We start from the raw sequence: 18,863 nt of genomic DNA, 5'->3' as shown, positions 1-18,863 counted from the left end.
TTTTTTAAAGGTGAGAACATAATATGGTAATCTTTTATATTTTAACAAATGTGAGCTAAAAGTCTTCATTCACACCTGACTTAAAGGTAGATTAGTTGCTTAAAAAACAATTGCTTAATCCTTCTCTCAGAGGAGATTTGAGGAGTTATGAATAGCAGTGGGGTGCACCAGAGAAAGTATCTGAAGATGGGGAGATTGGCTGTGCTCAGGTGCATTGAATATATGAGAGTGCTGATGTTATCAGCTCTGGGTTTACTTTATTAACTTAATGTTTAAAGTACTTGCCTCAATTTTGCAATTTCTTAATAAGCAAAAGGATGCATGGAATAAAAAGGTAGAATTATAAGATGAAAACAGTTAAAGGTAAGAGGTTGAAGCTTAAGCTGTTTTTATAAACATCTGTTTTATTTGAAAATTAAATGCTATGTGAGTGACAAATGAGAAGAGCTTTTTAGAATTATATTTGGCTCTTTTCCATAACATGGAGAAATTAAATAGGTGGGCAAGAGTGCAAGTAAACTATTTTTTAAAAAAATTCTTTGGAAGTGGAGGAGAAAAATTGAATCACAAGTCCCATTGGGTTGGTTGGGGAAAAAACAGGATAGTAGTGTGAGTCACAGATTAAATTCTTCAAAACATATCCCCTGTAATAAATTAACAATGTTTGCAAATATTTACAAGGGTCGTTCTTATCCTTATATTTTAGAAATCATTTCTGGACATGCTGTGGCCTTAATCTTGAAAAGCAAATACTAGTGCATGTTTTCTTGTCAGTTGTACAGTGCTGTATATTACAATTGATTGTATGAAGTGCACTTAGTCTTATATACAGATCTGTCCTTCGATAATGTCGTATATGTTATCTTCCATATTTCAGAGAATGGAACAGCCTGCATTTTATGAGATTTGTAATCCGATCCTATACATACTCCCATTTTAATGAGATTTTAACTGATGCTTAAAATTGCAGCTGTTTTGAATGGGCAGGTTTGTTACATAGGTTTCAATCCCACATAGAGTAAGTCCCAATAAATGCAGAATGCTTTGTCTGTTTCTGATAGATGTAGCAAAAATATAACGGGCTCGGTTCTGTTCATGCAGAAGGTTATTTCAGATTACTGCTCAATTACAAGTTGGTTTAAAATACCACTCTGCCTCCAGCTGATAGAATTAACTTTAATGAAGTTATTTTGCAAGTTTCCGGTATATTCGTAGAACTGGATGTTATGGATCAGTAGTAATTTAAGCACAGGTTTATTCCTGTGAATGCCTCATAAAATGCAAAAGATGGTTTCATCCAGCTTGCCCTGGATTCACAAGTTCACAACGTTTTTTTCCCATAAAAACCACAATTTTGATCACCCAAGAAAAATGGCTAATATTTTCAACATTTGTTTAAATGATCGCCAGACACAGTTGCCTTTTATCCCATTCTGATTTGTTCTATGTATGTATATGTTGCCCAAACCAGTAGATCCTGGATCAATTTAGAATTTCATTTCAGCAAGATGTTCTGAAATCATGACTACAAATTTTGTGTTTTTCGAAGAGGATATACTTAACAGAATTTCACAGTTACATTGATTAAATGTATCAGTAGAAGCTAGCCATATATTTAATTTAAAATCATATATGCACATTGCACAAAATACAGCTAAAAAAACCAGGCCATTGGTTAGCCATCACCTGCCCTTAAATTAGCCATTCAAATTATATCCTGCATATATAAAGCTGCATTCTACTTGTCCAGAATATAGTTTACCTTAGAATAAATTGGTTCTGGCATTTTTTTAAATCTAAAAACATCTGTGTAGTATCCACATTGCAAAAAAATATTATGGAGTTAACATAGATTGGCAAGGAACTATTCAAGATTGAGTAAAATCACAATAGATTGAACATTGAGTGACAAACACTTGTGTTTTGCAGGATTTAATATCAAAGTGGACTGTATAAATTGCATGAAATTCTTCAGAAACCTTTTGACTTGCAGCTTTGACAACAATAGGCAGTAAAATGTATCTTCCATAAATTGTGCTGGGAAGAGTCTTACATCTACATAAGCAGTATTTTATAAAATATTTTTTACTATATTCCTTGGAGGAACACCTGCCTGTTTCAAAACCTGAATATTGCTTTTACGTTTAGTAAATGAATAACTAGTATGGGTTCTGGCATTTATATAGAAACAAAACTGCAAGTTTCCATCTTATTGAAAAATCCAAAGTATTGTATTGCACAGAATATAACCTGCTTAAAAAGCATACTTCTATTTAAGAGGTGTGATTAAAGTGTATATACATATGACCGTGGGAAAATCAGCTCCTTTCTTTTGTTGCACTGGACAACTGTAACTTCTGAAATACATTGATAAAAAGTGCTTTGTATCTTTATGAAATTTTGTACAAATTTCATAAAATTACTAAGTTTTCAAATGTAGAAAACATTACTACATAGGTCTGCTTCCTGATTACTATAAAACGAAAATTAGATTGCAATAAAACTTAAATGAAGTTTTTTTCTTTAAAACCAGTATGAGAAGGCAAACTTAATGTTTTGCAATCAAAGAGCTGGTTTGGTATAGCGGTTAAAGCAACAGGCTGGAAATCAGGAAAATAACTTCCAGTCCTGCCTTAGGAAAAAGTCCCAACTGGGTGACCTTGGGCCAGTTAGTTTCAGCCCTAGGAAGGAGGTGATGGCAAACCATTTCTGAAAAACCTTGCCAAGAAAACTGCCAGGGTTTGAGTCTCCCGAGAGTACGGTTGAATGGAGGAAAAGAAAGAGATCCTTTCAGGTTCGGAAACGGAGCAACTGAGGAATCCAGGAGATCTTGAAAGTGCAGTAAGTGCATATACTATAACAAGGCATGTAAAATGAATGAACTTCCGGCTCATGGATCAATTTATGGACAAAACGTTTGAAGAAAACATTTGCTATAAAAAGTGTAAATAAAGGGAGCTGACTGGGTCTTGGACTCTGAGAAGCAGCAATTAAAGATGCTATGCCGTTTCACCGAATGATCAGATACTGGAAGAACAGACGTGAAAATTCTGACAATTTCCACTGGGAAAGCATTCTAGATCCACTGATTTAAATCCTAGGGTTCTGTAAATGATGTTGCTGCAGGTGGCAACAGCTGATCAATCTCCAATAGGAAGCCTTGCAGGGTTGGATCCGTTTAGTACTTGGATAGGAGACCTGCAGATCTAGCTGTAGACTAGATTTGGAAGTTCAACAAAAGCCAGCAGCGTAACAGCTGCTGCTACTATTACCAAGACAATTTCAGGAGTCCTTCAAGTCACCAAGAGTTGAACTCAACTTGGATTTCATTTTAAAGTTTATAATTAGAACGAAATTCTGGACCAGCTGAAGTTCCACCCGTTTTCTGAAGGTAGAGAGTGGCAGTGTCAAACATACTAAGGAATGTGTGCAGTTAGGCGTGTAGTTCTCTGCCACTGCCATAACTTGGGCATTTGATCTCCAGACTTGTATGAAGCTAAACACAAGTCAAGGCAGCAAGATAGGGTGAACTTGCCTTTCAAATGATGGAGAATGTTTTGTTTAGATTACATTTAGGTTTACTCTTAATATTGCATAGGGAATACTTGCATCCTGGAAAAGGATTTGAAACTGCTTTGTGCTTTGGTGTAAAGTAAAATGTCTGAGGGCTTGCATTCCATCAAACTGGTGAAGTTGACTAATCTATGAAGTACGTCACAGTAACTTTGTTAGCCTTTATGGTGCCACAAACCTCGAAAGTTCAGGGGATTCACAGATCATAAGGTCCCTAAGAATCACCCTAAATCAAACATTAGGATGTGAACTATAATTCCCCCAGTGTCAACTTTTAAATCCTTCCAATGAGATGGATCTAAAATAGTTTCTCGAGTCCCATTCTATCAGTGGCTGAAGGAGTTCCAGGAGAATTCACATATTTTCGTTGTTGACTAAGAAATGCAGTAACTCTGCTCCATTTCCTAGCACAAACAGATTTTATTTTTTAAAAATGATCAAACTTTCTAGCAAGTGATGTTCCTATTTCTTCAAATGAATTCACTGATTATCAATTGAACCTTAAATTAGAAGTGCTTGGAAAATTCAAGTATTCTCTTCCGATTGTAGAGGGGAAAAAATGTCAGTCCCTCTTAATAGTTTCTAAAAAGTGAGTGACATTGACAAACTAGAAGCCAGGCGCCAAAGCCAGCTCCATCAGGAACATCGTATTTTAGGGGTGGGGGGAGTGATATAAAATTTGGTTTAAGCTTCATCAATATGTCGAGATATTTTACAGCTCATTCCTTGTCTGTTTTGTATTGGGCTCTTAAACTGATTTAATTTTTCTACTTTAGGTTTTGGGAAATTGGTCTTTTGTTCCTGGTCATATCCATGATGCTACTGTGAGTGAGTTTTTTCAAAGAAAGCACCAAAGACATTCAGTTCCAAAACACTTTAAGCCAGTGCTTTAAATAAAGTGAAAAAGGACCTTTGTTATATTTTAATGCTCAAATAACCTCTCTTCACCCTCCTGCTCCACTTCCCCAGAAAATATTGGAACAAATTTTGTCATCAACATAAAATAAGTTGGGAGACTGCAATTTTATATCTCCTAAGCTGGAAATATAATGGGTATTGTAAGTATGGAAACAAAAATGCTCTTTTTCCAGCTGCTTTGATGTATTTTTTGTGTATTTTAAATTTTGGTCTGTAATTGCTCTTATGCTACATAATATAAGCATTGCAGCATTGTAGTTTTTGGGATTCACACACAAAAATCATTTGGCGGTGTTTCAAAACTTAAGTTTGTTGTGGCAATTCCACTCATGCCCAGGACTGCCCTTAAGGCAGTGTTTCTCAATCTTGGAAGCTTGAAGATGGGTGGACTTCAACTCCCAGAATCCCCCAGCCAGCAGTGCTGGCTGGGGGATTCTGGGAGTTGAAGTCCACCCATCTTCAAGCTACCAAGATTGAGAAACACTGCCTTAAGGGCTGGTACTTCCTACTGTTTACCTGAGTTGGCTGCTCTGATGATACCATAGGAGTTCCTCACAGACATTTCAATCCTGTGATTTGCTTGCATTGTCAGATGTGAATGCTGATGTACAAACTACACAGAGTGTCGAGTTTCTTTTGTTAACTGGCCACCTAGTTTAATTGGGTTAGGGGAAAAATGGGTTAGATTGGCTTAAAGGCTTATTGAACTCACCCTTCATGTTTCTGTGTGAACGACTGCAGCAGCTTCAGTTCCTGGCCATTCTGCCCCATGTCTTGTCTCCCAATCCTACAGAGAAGGGGTCTCCAACCTTGGCAACTTTTAAGACTTGTGGACTTCAACTCCCAGAATTCCTCAGCCCGCTTTGCTGGGAAGTCCACAAGTCTTAAAAGTTGGGAGACCCTTGCTACAGAGTATTAAATTTGTCACAGCTTAGGAAAGGCTTCTCACAGAAACTCCTCATTTCCTCTCTGTTTTTTTCCAACTTCAAGCATTCTACGACAAGTGTCAAACTCGTTTTTTGCAGAGCTGGGGTGGGCGTGGCCTGCGCGTGACACATCCGGTCAGCGGGCTGCCAGCTTGACACCCCTGTTCTATGACCAACTGCTGTAGCTGATCATAGTGGTTCTCTCAATTCCTCTTATTTTGCTAATATAGGTAGTCCTCAACTTAACAACCACAACTGAGCCCAAAATTTCTGTTGTTAAGTGAGACATTTGTTAAGTGAATTTTGCCCATTGTATGACCTCTCTTACCGCAGTTGATAAGTTAGTAACACGGTTGTTAAGTGAAACTGGCTTCGTCGTTTTTGCTTGTCAAGAGGTTGCAAAAGGTGATCGTGTGATCTTGGGACACAGCAATGTCATAAGCATGGGTCAGTTGCCAAGCATCTGAATTTTGATCACATGATCATATGGATGATAAAAAGGTAAGTGTGAAAAACGGTCATAAGTCACTTTTTTCAGTGCCATTGTAGCTTTGAACAGTCACTAAATGAATTATTGTAAGTCGAGGACTCCGTGTACTCTCGAGGCCAGGATTTTTGCTGCTGATTTAGAAGGGTAGGTTCCAATCTTTATTACAGAACATGCAACTTGCATCAGCCCCGTTGGTGTTTCAGACACAGTGAGCTATGATCTCACCTAACAGTGAAGTGTGGGGGATTGGATTCTCTCCACTGAAAATGCCTGTAATGAGTCAGCCAAATGACATGTTACACCTCTCAAAGACCTTGTTTTTCAATTGCCATGACTATGCCTGCTGACTGTCCTAATTTATGCACATACCATTTTATTAAGAATTTTAATACTATAAACTAATACAAACGAAACTTAAAGAGAATAAAAGTTAAAAAATGCAAAAGAATGTGTGTGTGTGTGTATGTATGTATTATGTATGTATATGTATGTATGCGATTTCCAGCTTTCATCACAAACAAATTTAGTGATTATGGTTACAAACATTTATTACTTCATCCAAAATTCCACCTCTTTATCTATAAACAAATCCATGCAACATCATCTTTTCAGTCCTGGTGTCACCAAAAAAAAAAAAAAAATTCCCAAAATACATGCTAACTATGTATCTTGTTTTAATGTTAATCAAAAAACAATTTGATATCCTTTTTATTTCTAACCATGTTAATCTTTAGTTCATTCAAATATTGTCATAGGATCTGTTTTTCTCTATTTCTTCTTTATCTCATCACACACTGTTCTTCAAGGCTTTAATAAGCCTCTTTTATAAATCAAGTAAAGAAACATCCAGGTCATGCCCTTGGTTTGTAGTTCTCTTTTAAATTTTAAGTTTAAGTAAATTTAAGTCAGTTTCTTTAATAAATCCAGTGAAACATCATTTTTTAAAGTAATTGTCTTGGTCTGTCAGTTATACATCCACTTTTGAAACCATTTCTAACTTGTCAGATAAAATTTGTTCTATATGTCATTTCTTCAATAACGTTGAAGAACATTTGGACATCTATTCATAGAAGCAGAAATAATTACTGAAATTATCGATATTGTAGCTAGCATTTTCTGAATTCATTTTTCAAAAGCCGCCTTTGTAGATTCATTGATATAACAATTTTGCAATAGTCTTACTGCCTTGTATATCTTTCCTCTTCTTAAAAACTTAATCCCCTCTAGTGCCCAGTTTTTGAAATCATGAAATTGCTTATTTTTCTTTTGTTTTATAAAAATCACAACAGAATCTAATCCCCATGAGAAGCGTTTGGGGGTATCATGAGAATAGCACCCCTCACAGAGCATAGGTAGTCATAATGCTTAAGAGCAACATTCCCTATATCTCTGCTCTTAAAAAAGGGTTCTCAGTGAAAGAATTACAGTCCATTTTTATAGCATCCAGAGTAAGTTTTCCACCCAAAAAACCTGGATTTCTTCGAAAAGAACTTATAGGGAAAATAGGCAACAAATTGAGTTCAGATCCAGAGCTGTCTTCCTCAGAAGTCATAATGGCAGGTGTGATGGTTGGCAGGTAATCTTCTGTGGCATCCTTGAGTGGATTAACCAAGCACTCAGAAAATACTTGGCTTTCATTTGGATCTTCAGGTATAAGTTTCTTGTACAAAGATGGCAACTGATAGTTCCCAGTACTATCTGTTATATTGGTAGTCAAAGAATTGCAGTTGCTAGTTCTCATAGATAGTGCCTCTGTCTCGGAATTTTTGTATATGTGCCCATCCATAAAAGTAAAGCCTTGTCTTTCAATTAAGATTTCCTTTATTTGTAGAGTTTCGGGGTCTTCAGATCTGACTGGGTGGCTTAAAAACTCTGTAGAATTGGAACTTGATTCATCCTTAAGGAAGAAATTAAGAGAAAATGTGAGTTTGATAATAATATAAATATACCTCTCTTTAGAAGCAAGCATTTTTGCACAAATGTCACTTTTATATAACTGCTCGGCACAATTTGACATTCATAAATTCTTTTTTTTTTTTTTATTGAAAAAGTTTTCAAATACAGATTTTCCCCCCCCCTCTCCCTCCCCCTCCCTAACCCCCCCTCCCCACCCCAGCCATCCCCCCCTGTGACTTCTTCATAACAAAAAAACCCTAATTCATAACAGATTACTTACTCCCTCCTCTAGATATTGACCTTTACTTACTAAAAATATTATTAATATTATAACATCCCCCTTTATCCATACATTTCAGAAAAGAGAAAAGAAAGGAAAAAAAAGGGGAAAAAAAAAGGACATTATACTATAACATTATAAAATAACTTCTCCACTTTAAAACTATACAATAAGTCCTACTTTAACATTTAATCTTCTATGTATATTACTATAACATTTCAGAGCAGCCTTCCCCATCAAATCTAGTTTAACATTTATTCCACTCTATCCATTTCCTCCACTCCCCTAAATATATCACTTAAAAATCCCTTTTCTTAGACTAATCAATCTACTAACTAGCTTATTCACCCACTATCATGCAAAATTACCATACACATTTCTTAATATCTTTAATTCACTGCCCACACTACTTAAAAATATATGTCTATATTTTCCATTATATCTAAATAAAAAAAAAGAAAAGACAATAACTTTAAATTTATAATCCATATAGTATCTTCTTTAAGGTCTTTCCACTGGATTGGTAGAACCAACATCCATAATCGGGTAACATAGCTTGCTGGTGCAACAGTTTATTCAAGATCTTCAATCATATCTGCCCCCATCAGTAGTAAATATCTTCTTATATATATAAAAGTAAAAACAACCACCCGAGTGACATTATAATTATATTCCATATAGTAATAATTGTGGGTTTCATCAGGATTATTAATTCCCGTCATCGTAGTGGGTAACAACCCGATCTTCTGCATGCCCCAGCATAATTCTCTTGCCTTGTAATTCAAGATAATATAATATATTTATCAACACAAAAAAAAAAATTCCAAAATGGATAATTCAAATCCATCAGTTTAAGGCTCATTTCACGTCCCCAAATTACGGCCATGCAGAGATCTGCCACAATCTTCAGGATGATATTAACCAATACATCGCCTCTTCTGTATTTACACATAATCATTCATATTTTAAAGTCACTGGCTTCACTGTTGCCTGATTTAGAAATTTCTATTTTTATGCCACCTATTTCTTTTTTCCTTTACTTTTTGTGGGTTTGGTTTCCATCCTGGTTTCTTTTCTACAAATTGTGTATCATCTGGTCGGATTTTGTTCTGCTTTGTAGATTGGTTTTGTTGGTTTTGTATTTGTATCTCATATTTCTTTTTTATCCCTTGTATTTCCCCTAATTGGTTTCCATACTTGTCCTTGCCTTGATAAGTCATCACATTAAGGTTAGATGCCACTTCTCTCAGATTTATAGATAGTCCAGCTGGGGTATCCAATGAAACCAAAGGCAATTCATCTGGTACAGTCTCTATATTTCGATATTTTTCCTTTATTTCCGGCTCCTTCTGCTTATTGTGTATTATACCTGAAGATGTTAAGTTCATTTTCAACCTATTTTGATAAAATTCTTCCGCTCTTTCAACAACGTTTAGCTGATATCTTTCTCCTTGATATCTAAATATAATACCAACTGGGGCATCCCACCTGAATGAGATATTTCTCTTTTTTAACTCATTCACCAAAAAACCAAATTTCTTCCTTTCCATCAATATCTTAGGTGGGAGTTCCTTATAAATCCAAATCTTTCTTCCATGCAGTTGCAACTTAGAATTGAAGGAATTTTGCACGATGTTATTCCTAATTTCTTTATCTATAAAATAAATCACCACATCTCTCGGCAATTGCCTTTGCTTGGCAATCCAAGAGTTGATTCGATAAACTCTGTCAATCCTACTAAACACTTCATCAGGTTGAACCTTTAGAATCCCAGCTAGAAATTCAGAAGATATTTTCCTTAAATCATCTCTATTATTTTCCTGCAAACCTCTTAATCTTATCGCATATTCTGTAAAATTATATTGTACCATTAAAATCTCTTTTTCAATCTTCTGTTGCAGATTTTCTGCATTACCATACTTTTGATCAGCATTCATTTTAGGTTTTTCTTCTAAGCTATTATCCTGAATGTTTATCAAGTCATTTTCAATTTTTTGGATTCTATTGTCCAATTTATCTTGAGTTCCTTCCATTTTAGACTCTAGTACATTAGTATTTGTGTCCAACCGCATCATAAATTCTGTAAAACCATTAGCCATTTTTGAGAATTTTTTCTCCAAAAAATCAAACTTAGATTTCACCAATTCTTTAATTTCCTGCTTAAATTTTTCAAATTGCTGATTCACAATCTCCTCCCTTCTTTCAATCTCTTCTATAAAAAATTCTATTATATTAAAATCAGGTTTCTCAGACTGAAGAGTTAAGACTTGTTCCTTTAAGTTGCTGGTGGGGGAATCCCCCCCCTTCTTGTTTATCTGACTTTATGAGTCTCAGTGCCATGTTTCCGCCCAGGCAGGCTTTGTTAAAAAAAAAAGCAAGAAAGACTTCTTTCCAATCAACAACAATATCAGGTCTCCAAGGGAGAGAAAAAGAGAAAAAAACACAGGAGCGAAGTTTTGTCTACAAATGTAGCCAGTGGTATTTATTCCGCTACATTGTAGTAATAAAAAACGGAAGGACTTTCCCTTTCAGCCTCTCCTCCAGCCGACGCCATTTTAAAAGGCTTTTTTTCCTCTTTCTTTTCCTCCTCTCTCTTAAGTAATTTCTTTTAAAAATTCAGTAAAATACTTGCGGTTCAGTATTACAGGTCCAGCTCACATTTTCTTTGAGTAGTCTGTTAAATTTACAGGCTCGCTTTTGACGCCTAGCTCTGCATCAGCAGAGGTCTCCCAAAGCCCGGAGCAGCAGCTGGGGATACGGGGCATCTCATCCGCTCCGTCCCAAAAGTAAAAAAAAAACTTTTGAGACTCCGCAGAGAGTTCTACCCACCCCGGCCGGCTCTATCTCCGTTTCCTCATGGAAACGGAGTTTTTTCGAGCCGCCATTCCGTTGTGAAGGCGGCTCTAACAGGCGATGGAAGCTGACGATCCCAAAGGAACATCTGGCAGCGACAAGCAGCAAACCGGAAGTCTCGACATTCATAAATTCTTGTATAAAGTGGGGGTTTTTCACCACAATGTTAACAGATTCTGAGATTCGTATGAGACTGTCACATCAATAAATTTGGCATGTGTTTTTCATCACAGAAAATCTACATTCGATAAGAGGAAATCTTAGAAAACTGAAGCTAAATTATTTATATTTACTCTTTTTTCTCTCTCTGCAAATTTAAGGAAGATGTTTTTCTATTCAGAGAGAAAAGTCAATCAGCTGGGTTGGAGTTATTAAGTAGGTTGGTCTACCTCTTTAGAAGAGAATTCTTTTGCCCATGTAGAGTTGGCTGGATCTGGATACCAACCAAATACCAGAGCAGAAAAGAGAGAGAAAATCCTAGTGAGAAAAAAACAAAACAAAACAAAAAATGCAGCCGTTAGTTTTAAGTGATAATGCCACAATTGTGGGATGTTAAAATATCTCTAGAAATTATTAAACTAGGCAGAGCTATATGAAACTCTTCTGGCATGAGTACAATAAATATAGTCCTCAACTTATGAACACAATTGAGCCCAAAATTTGTGTTGCTAAGAGAAATTTGTTAAGTGAGTCTTGCTCCCATTTTATGACTTTTCTTGCCACATTTATTAGGTGAATCACTGCAGTTGATCAGTTAGTAACATGGTTGTTAAGTGAATCTGGCTTCCCCATTGATTTTGCTTGCCAGAAGGTTGCAAAAATAAATCACATGATCGTGCAACCTAATTGTAAATCCCATGACCAAGGGGATGCTGCAACGGTCATAAGTGTGAAAAATGGTCAAAAGTCACACTTTTCAGTGCTGTTGTAACCTCAAACAGCCAATAAGCGAGCTGTTGCTTGCAAAGATGGTTGGAGGTTTCTGCCCTGTAAATTGTGAAGGTCTGATTTGGCCTGCTTAAAATAGCAGATTTGGGTTATTATAAAGGTGCAGAAAGCTGCCAATTATTATTCCTACAAGGAATTTGCTATTTGACTTTTTGCCTTATGAAAGTGGGAACCAGTTCCAACTGGTCTAGTTGTTTAAGGCAGTGGTCCCCGATGGTTCTGGCCAGTGGTGGGTTCCTCCCGGTTTGGCCCGGTTCCGCCGAGCCGATAGCGGTGACGATATGATGATGTCACCAAACCGGTTCTCTTTGTTCGGGAGCTGCCCGCCACCGCGTTATTTTTACCTTTTATTTGGCCCCACCCCCAATCTATTCACTGCCTCCCGAGTCCCAGCTGATTGGCTAGAAGGAAAAAAACTGTTTAAACTCTTGCCGCGGGGCTTCAAAGGGCCGCCCTACAGCTGATCAGTGTTAAAAGGCAGTGTGGTGGTAGACCGGTGCCTCCAAGAACAAATGAGTAGACCGATACCTCCAAGAACAAATGAGTAGACCGGTGCCTCCAAGAACAAGTGAGTAGACCGGTGCCTCCAAGAACAAATGAGTAGATGGGTGCCTCCAAGAACAAATGAGTAGACCGGTGCCTCCAAAAACAAATGAGTAGACCAGTACAGTTCTGCAAGCAGTTAAAAGCCTGGTAGACCAGTACCTCTGCTAAATCCTAAAGAATTGTCACATGACCATCAAACCACGCCCACAAAATAAGCCACGCCCACAGAACCGGTAGTAAGAAATTTTAGAACCCACTCCTGGTTCCGGCTCTGCGGATTGGTGGCAGCGAGGTGGGGGGTGGGGAGGCGATGGCTTTGTGCGCACTATCTAATCCTGCACATGCTTTGAGCCAGTCACTCTTTCTGAGCCCAACTCATCTTATAGGGTTGTTATTGTGGGGAAAATAGGAGGAGAAAGTATTAGGTATTCTCCAAAGCATTTGAGGGCAAGACAAGAAGCAATGGATGGAAACTAACCAAGGAGAGGACTGATCTACGGAGAAATTTTCTGACTGTAAGAACAACCAACCATTGGAACAGCTTGCCTCCAGAAGTTGTGGGAGCTTTATCACTGGAGGTTTCTAAGAAGAAATTGGACAGCCATTTATCCAGAATGGTATAGGGCCGTGATGGCGAACCTATGGCACGCGTGCCACAGGTGGCACGTGGAGCCATATCGGTGGGCACGCGAGCATTGCCCTAGCTCAGCTGTAGCACACGTGCACACCGGCCAGCTGATTTTCAGGCCTTCTGGGCCCACCATAAGTCGGGAAACAGGCTGTTTCCGGCCTCTGGAGGGCCTCCAGCGGGGTGAGGAAGGTCCATTTTTTGCTCTCCCCAGGCTCCAGAGGCTCTTTAGGAGCCCGGGGAGGGTGAAAACTGCCTTCCCCACCACCTCCAGAGGCCGGAAACGGCCCGGGGCACATTGAATTATGGGTGTGGGCACACACGCACCCCCCACTCTCTCCATTTTTGGCACACGGCGGCAAAAAGGTTAGCCATCACTGGTATAGGGTCTTCTGCTTGAGCTGAGGGTTGGACTAAAAGACCTCCAAGTTCCCTTCCAACTCTGTTATTCTGTTTGTTCACCATCTTATTTATAAAAATACAATAAAGGGGGGATATAAATTAAATGAATAAATATTATTCATTACTGTTTACTTTTCTCTCGCTTCCAAAAGCAAGTTTTAGAAGGTGGCCGCTCTATAAGCATTTGATGGGCATCTTTCTCCACATATCTTCAGAGTATGTATGTTTGCCTAAGCCAGGGGTCTGCAACCTTAAACATTCAAAGAGCCATTTGGACCCGTTTCCCACAGAAAAGAAAACATTGGAGCCACAAAACCCTTCCCGTGCCTGACTCTTTTTGAACAGCCACAAAACTAGCATATGTAGTTGAAGTAAACATTCTGTTTTCTTCTGAAACTTTTCTCTTCTTGGATTTATCCATGGTTGGCCTCCCAGGGGTTGAAAAGCTCAACCAGCAGGTGTTGCACATTGGCGGTTGTGACGCATATTTTGTGTGACGGAGCCGCAGCAGAGGGGTGAAAGAGCCACATGCAGCTCCAGAGCCACAGGTTGCTGACCCCTGACCTAAGCCCTTTCTGGTTGGCTTTTGGGCTCTTAGTGGAGTAGTAGACATACAATAGAGGAGCTGCTAAAATAAAGGAAAGGAAGAAGCAACTAAAAAGACAGAAAGATAATATTAGAGCATCCATGTTTAAAACAGTCTCTTTTTGTAGACTGCCCCTTTGGCTTCCAAAAATGAAATACTATATCCATGGAACCCGGTCAGGTATCTCGCTGAATGTACATGCATATCTAAAGATAAGGAGCTGAAATGTATGGATGCATTGGAACACAACAAGGCAAAGTATAGTTAAAGGTAGAGCACCGAGCAGAATCATCATGAAGAATGAACATGTTGAAGGAATGATCTGAAGTTGTTGAGAAAGGCACGATATGGACTGTGTTTGCTGTGGAGGAATTTAGGTTTTTTATGGGTCCGCAGGCAGCCATTAATAGCCTCCCTGTTGGTATTATGCTTTTAAAATTAAATAAAAAACATCCTGCTTAACTTCGCCCTACATGTCTCAACTCATTCTGGATATTTTTACAATCAAGGGAGTGCTTTCCCCTGTGGATTATCCTATTTAATTCCATTTTTATTGTGTTCTAATTTTATGTCTACATCTAATAAACACTAATCATCTAAAGCAGGGGTGTCAAACCTGATTGCATCGCTGTATCTGTTTAACAGGCTTGATCTAAAGAAAGACACTTTGGTGTATTGGTTAAGGCCGTGATGGCGAACTGCTGGCATGCGGAACCCTTTCTGTGGGCATGCGAGCTGTCGCCCAGCTCAGTTCCACTGTGCATATGCGTGCACCTCCCGCCGGCCAGCTGATTTTTGAGATGCACAGGGCGTGCATGGGGGGCAGTAGGAGCACGAGTGTGCGGCACCCCCCCTGTGACCTGTTTTTGGGCTTAGGAGGCTATAGGCCCAAAATGGGGCGGGGGGAGAATAGGGGGTCATGCATGCATGCACAGGCCCCCCTTGCATTGCATTATGGGTGCCAGCTTTCATGCGTGCATGCGTGGGGGGTGGAGCATGGGGGGGTCACGTGTGCATGTGCGGGGGGGCAGGGGGAATGTGTGGGGATTGTGCGCACATGCACAGGCCCCCCGCATTGCATTATGGGTGCCGCAGTTTCGGCACACAACGAGAAAAAGGTTAGTCATCACTGGATTAAGGCATCAAACTGGAAACCAGGAGATTGTGAGTTCTAGTCCTGCTTTAGGTCCAAAATTGCTTGGTGACCCTGGGCCACTCAGTTTCCCTCAGCCTTGGGAAGGAGACAATGAAGACAAAGAAACTTTTGAAAAACCTTGCCAAGAAAACTGAACACACCTGTCCAGGCAGTCTCTGAGAACTAGACATGATTAAACATTAAAAAAAATCATCTAAGAAAAAAAATTAGGATCACTTACTTTTGCCGAACAGCTGGTATATAGCAAAAGAAGACTGAAAGTGTGCTAATAATGCAAATGGTTACAATTGGAACCCAGTCAGAAACACCTATAAATCCACCTGTTGTATTAAAGACAAAAGCACAGGTATTAAAACATTACAACTTAGATTAACAGGAATTTAGAAATCTGATATCTTTTTGAAGACATTAATTTATTTAGTCTCTTACAACTTTTTTTGAATGAGATCCATGACACATTACTCCGTAAGACACATATGTTTCAACAGGTAGCTTCAACTTACAACCATTCAAAATTACGATGGGCTCAGAACAGATGGTTTACAGCCCAAAAAGCACTTTTGGTCATCCTAAAATGTTATACCACATCATCACCCCCATGGCCACATAAACACATTTTGGCCGCTTGGTAACTGTCTCACCATTATGGCCAGTTGCATGAGCACAATTTGGGCTGCTTTTTGCTGGTTTCCCATTTGAAAGAATGGGTTCACACTTAATGACTGTGACATTCAGTTAAAGCCTGCTGAAAAAAATATAAAACCAGATCTGGTCACATGGGTGCCTCAACTTATAGCCATAACAACTGGTGCCAATTGTGGTTGTATATCAAGGACTAGCTGTTTATTAAAGCAACCACCCTGGATACTTTCCTATATAGCAGGGGTGGGCAACTGTGGCCCTTTTACAAACTGTGGACTTCAACTCCCAGAATTCCTGAGACAGCCAAGCTGGCTCAGGAATTCTGGGAGTTGAAGTCCACAGGTTGTAAAAGGGACACAGTTGCCCACCCCTGCTATATAGTAATCCCAACCTTCCAATTGGAGAAGATAATTTAATACCTTTTGCAGCTTATTATCTAAAAATCAAACCATTTCACCCAACATTTTGACAGATGATTATGTGCCTAACATGAATTTGTTTGGAAAAAAACCTCAGCCGTTACTCATAATGGTGACGTATTATAATTACTTTTTATGTAGATCAGCTCTTCGTTCCCTCTCGGGCTTTCTCCAGCGTTTGTAGAAGCCGTCATCCAAATAACATAGGAAGCACCAGCCTCTATGTTTTTTATACAAAAGGGCTGTGGGGCTGGATTAGAGATCTCTGATTGGAAAAATAAGAAGGTGAAAGAATAATTGTTTCACAACATGAGCTCTTATCAAATCAAGCTGCATATCTTTGCCTTTGTGATTTAAGGCAGTGTCCATTTCTTTGGGCACGGAGGAATGGATCCAGTTTTGGTCACCACACTATAAAAAAGATGTTGAGATTCTAGAAAAAGTGCAGAGATGAGCAACCTCGATGATTAGGGGACTGGAGGCTAAAACATACAATGAACAGTTTCAAGTACTTGGCATGGCTAATCTAGTGAAGAGAAGGACCAGGGGAGACATGTTAGCAGTGTTCCAATATTTGAGGGGCTGCCACAGAGAAGAAGGGGTCAAGCTATTCTCCAAAGCACCCAAAGGCCAGACAAGGAATAATGGACGGAAACTGATCCAGGAGAGATTCAACCTAGAAATAAGGAGAAATTTTCTGACAGTGAGAAGAAACAACCAATGGAACAGCTTGCCTTCAGAAATTATTGGAGCTTCATCACTGGAGGCTTTCAAGAAACGACTGGATTGCCATTTGTCAGAAATGGTGTAGGGTTTCCTGCTTGGGCGGGGGATTGGACTAGAAGACCTACAAGGTTCCTTCCTGAATACCTTTAATTTCTGACTGAAAGCTATTGATAGAAGAGAATATTTTTAGCCCAGGACTGAACTGGTGTCCTATGAGCTTTGGTAGGCTTTTTTTGCAGGCACTGCATTACCCAACTAGGTAACATCATCAGTGCTGGAAGGAATTGGAGTTTGCTCTCTTTTTATACCAGTGACTTGCCCTGTCAGTTTTGGCAGGCTTGATCTTGCTTGGTCCTTGACTAGGCTATTGTTTACTGTTAGTTTATTTGTCTGAGTTGTTAATTCCTTGACTGAAAGTTGCCCACCCCTCCTTTTTTTAGTACCCCATGCATTTTGTACTTGTTATTAATTTTTATAAGGTACCTACCATGGACATCTGGGGGTACAGAAAAGAATTGTTTCTGCAAATAAATCTTATAACTAATGATACACCCCATCTTCTGATGTTCTGGAACTTCTCTCCAGGAGACCAAAATGCTCCCATCTTCCACAGTTACATTCACAATCTGAGGTCCTGTTAATGGAGCTACAAAGGAAATCTTTGTGAAAAAGTTGATTATCTTAGATCAGAGTTCCCCAACATTTCTGGCTTTGCAGGGCCAGTGAGAGGTGGGGAGAGGGGATGATTCCGCGTGAGTGGTCAACAAGTGCGCACATGCATGCGCAGCTCCATTTGCGTGAGTGGCATGCATGCGCACCTCTGCTGCTCACTTAAATGGAGCATGTGAGAATGCGCTCGTGCGCATGTGTGCTCGCCGACCGTTTCCATGGCCTGGTTGCAAACCCCTCACAGCCCACAGGTTGGGGACCTCTGTTTTAGATGATCTCAGACCTTAAACCAAACCATCAGTTACTTTTACCTTTTGCTGAGATATTTTCTGTGGTCGTAGCTGCTTTTCCTGCTCTGTCCTGATAGAGTGCAAACACACTGATGTGGTAGCATACGTTGGGCTTTAAATTATCTAGAAATTAGAAAGTGGTCTTTCAGGCATAGCTGACTGCAGCGCTTCACAATTTTAGAAGCAGAGTGGTTTTATTTTTTTCAACACGATGTTTGCAAATCATCAATTTGTTGGTGTAGACATAAGGTCATCCTAGATTCTAGATTTAGACAACAATATCTAATGGTGCTGCTGGAAGCTAACAATTTTTTTTCTTAGTTCATTTTTTCCCCCCTCAATCTTGGTGGCTTTAAGCTCTGTGGACTTCAATTCCCATAATTTCCCAATCATTGCTTCTTGGTCCTCTATCCTAAAGGCCACATGTTTCAGGTACGTTTTCTGTCTCTCAGATAAATTTAGGAAACATTTGGACTTGAGGGCTAAAAGTGTATGCAAACTTGCTTCTGCTGGATTGATTATCAATAAGAAAATATTATTTTATTTATTAGCAAAACTAAGCTCTTCTTTTCTGAAGTTTGCAGAACTAAAGTATATGATCAAATCAGATGCAACATGCATTCTTGTAAAATTATCAATCTGTGGATTAGAAGCCTTGGGAAAAGACTTTAGAGGTTGTAAACATGTCATTAAGTATGAAAAACAGCCATAAGTCACTTTTTTCACTGCTGTTGTAACTTCTGTCAGTCAGTAAATGAACTGTTGTAAATTAAGGATTGCCTGGAATCCATTCCAGTATATAATCTATTACAGGAGTGTCAAATTTAAGGCCTGCAGGCCAGATATGGCCCGTGGGGTGCTTAGATCTGGTCCGTGGGGCCACCCTAGAAACAGTGAAGGACTGGCCCGAGGTGC

General features: G+C 39.1%; 1 protein-coding gene across 1 annotated transcript in view; it reads right to left on the bottom strand.

The window, feature by feature from the left end:
- Positions 1 to 6,806: 6,806 nt before the first annotated feature.
- IL12RB2 (interleukin 12 receptor subunit beta 2) overlaps positions 6,807 to 18,863 on the bottom strand; it is a 32,405-nt gene continuing 20,348 nt past the window's right edge. Inside the window, exons 12-17 of the mRNA XM_034433247.2 lie at positions 17,970 to 18,071; positions 17,477 to 17,635; positions 16,394 to 16,528; positions 15,423 to 15,522; positions 11,326 to 11,413; positions 6,807 to 7,804 (exon numbers count right to left, since the gene is read on the bottom strand). Of these exons, the coding sequence (XP_034289138.2) occupies positions 7,289 to 7,804; positions 11,326 to 11,413; positions 15,423 to 15,522; positions 16,394 to 16,528; positions 17,477 to 17,635; positions 17,970 to 18,071 (1,100 nt within the window). The 3' untranslated portion in view covers positions 6,807 to 7,288. The remainder of the gene's footprint in view (positions 7,805 to 11,325; positions 11,414 to 15,422; positions 15,523 to 16,393; positions 16,529 to 17,476; positions 17,636 to 17,969; positions 18,072 to 18,863) is intronic.

The sequence above is a fragment of the Pantherophis guttatus genome, chromosome 3 (assembly GCF_059756535.1).
Source record: "Pantherophis guttatus breed Tessera chromosome 3, ASM5975653v1, whole genome shotgun sequence".
NCBI classification, from domain to species: domain Eukaryota; kingdom Metazoa; phylum Chordata; class Lepidosauria; order Squamata; family Colubridae; genus Pantherophis; species Pantherophis guttatus.
The sequence above is the reverse complement of the archived record's forward strand: the minus strand, read 5'-3'. Positions and strand labels throughout refer to the sequence as shown.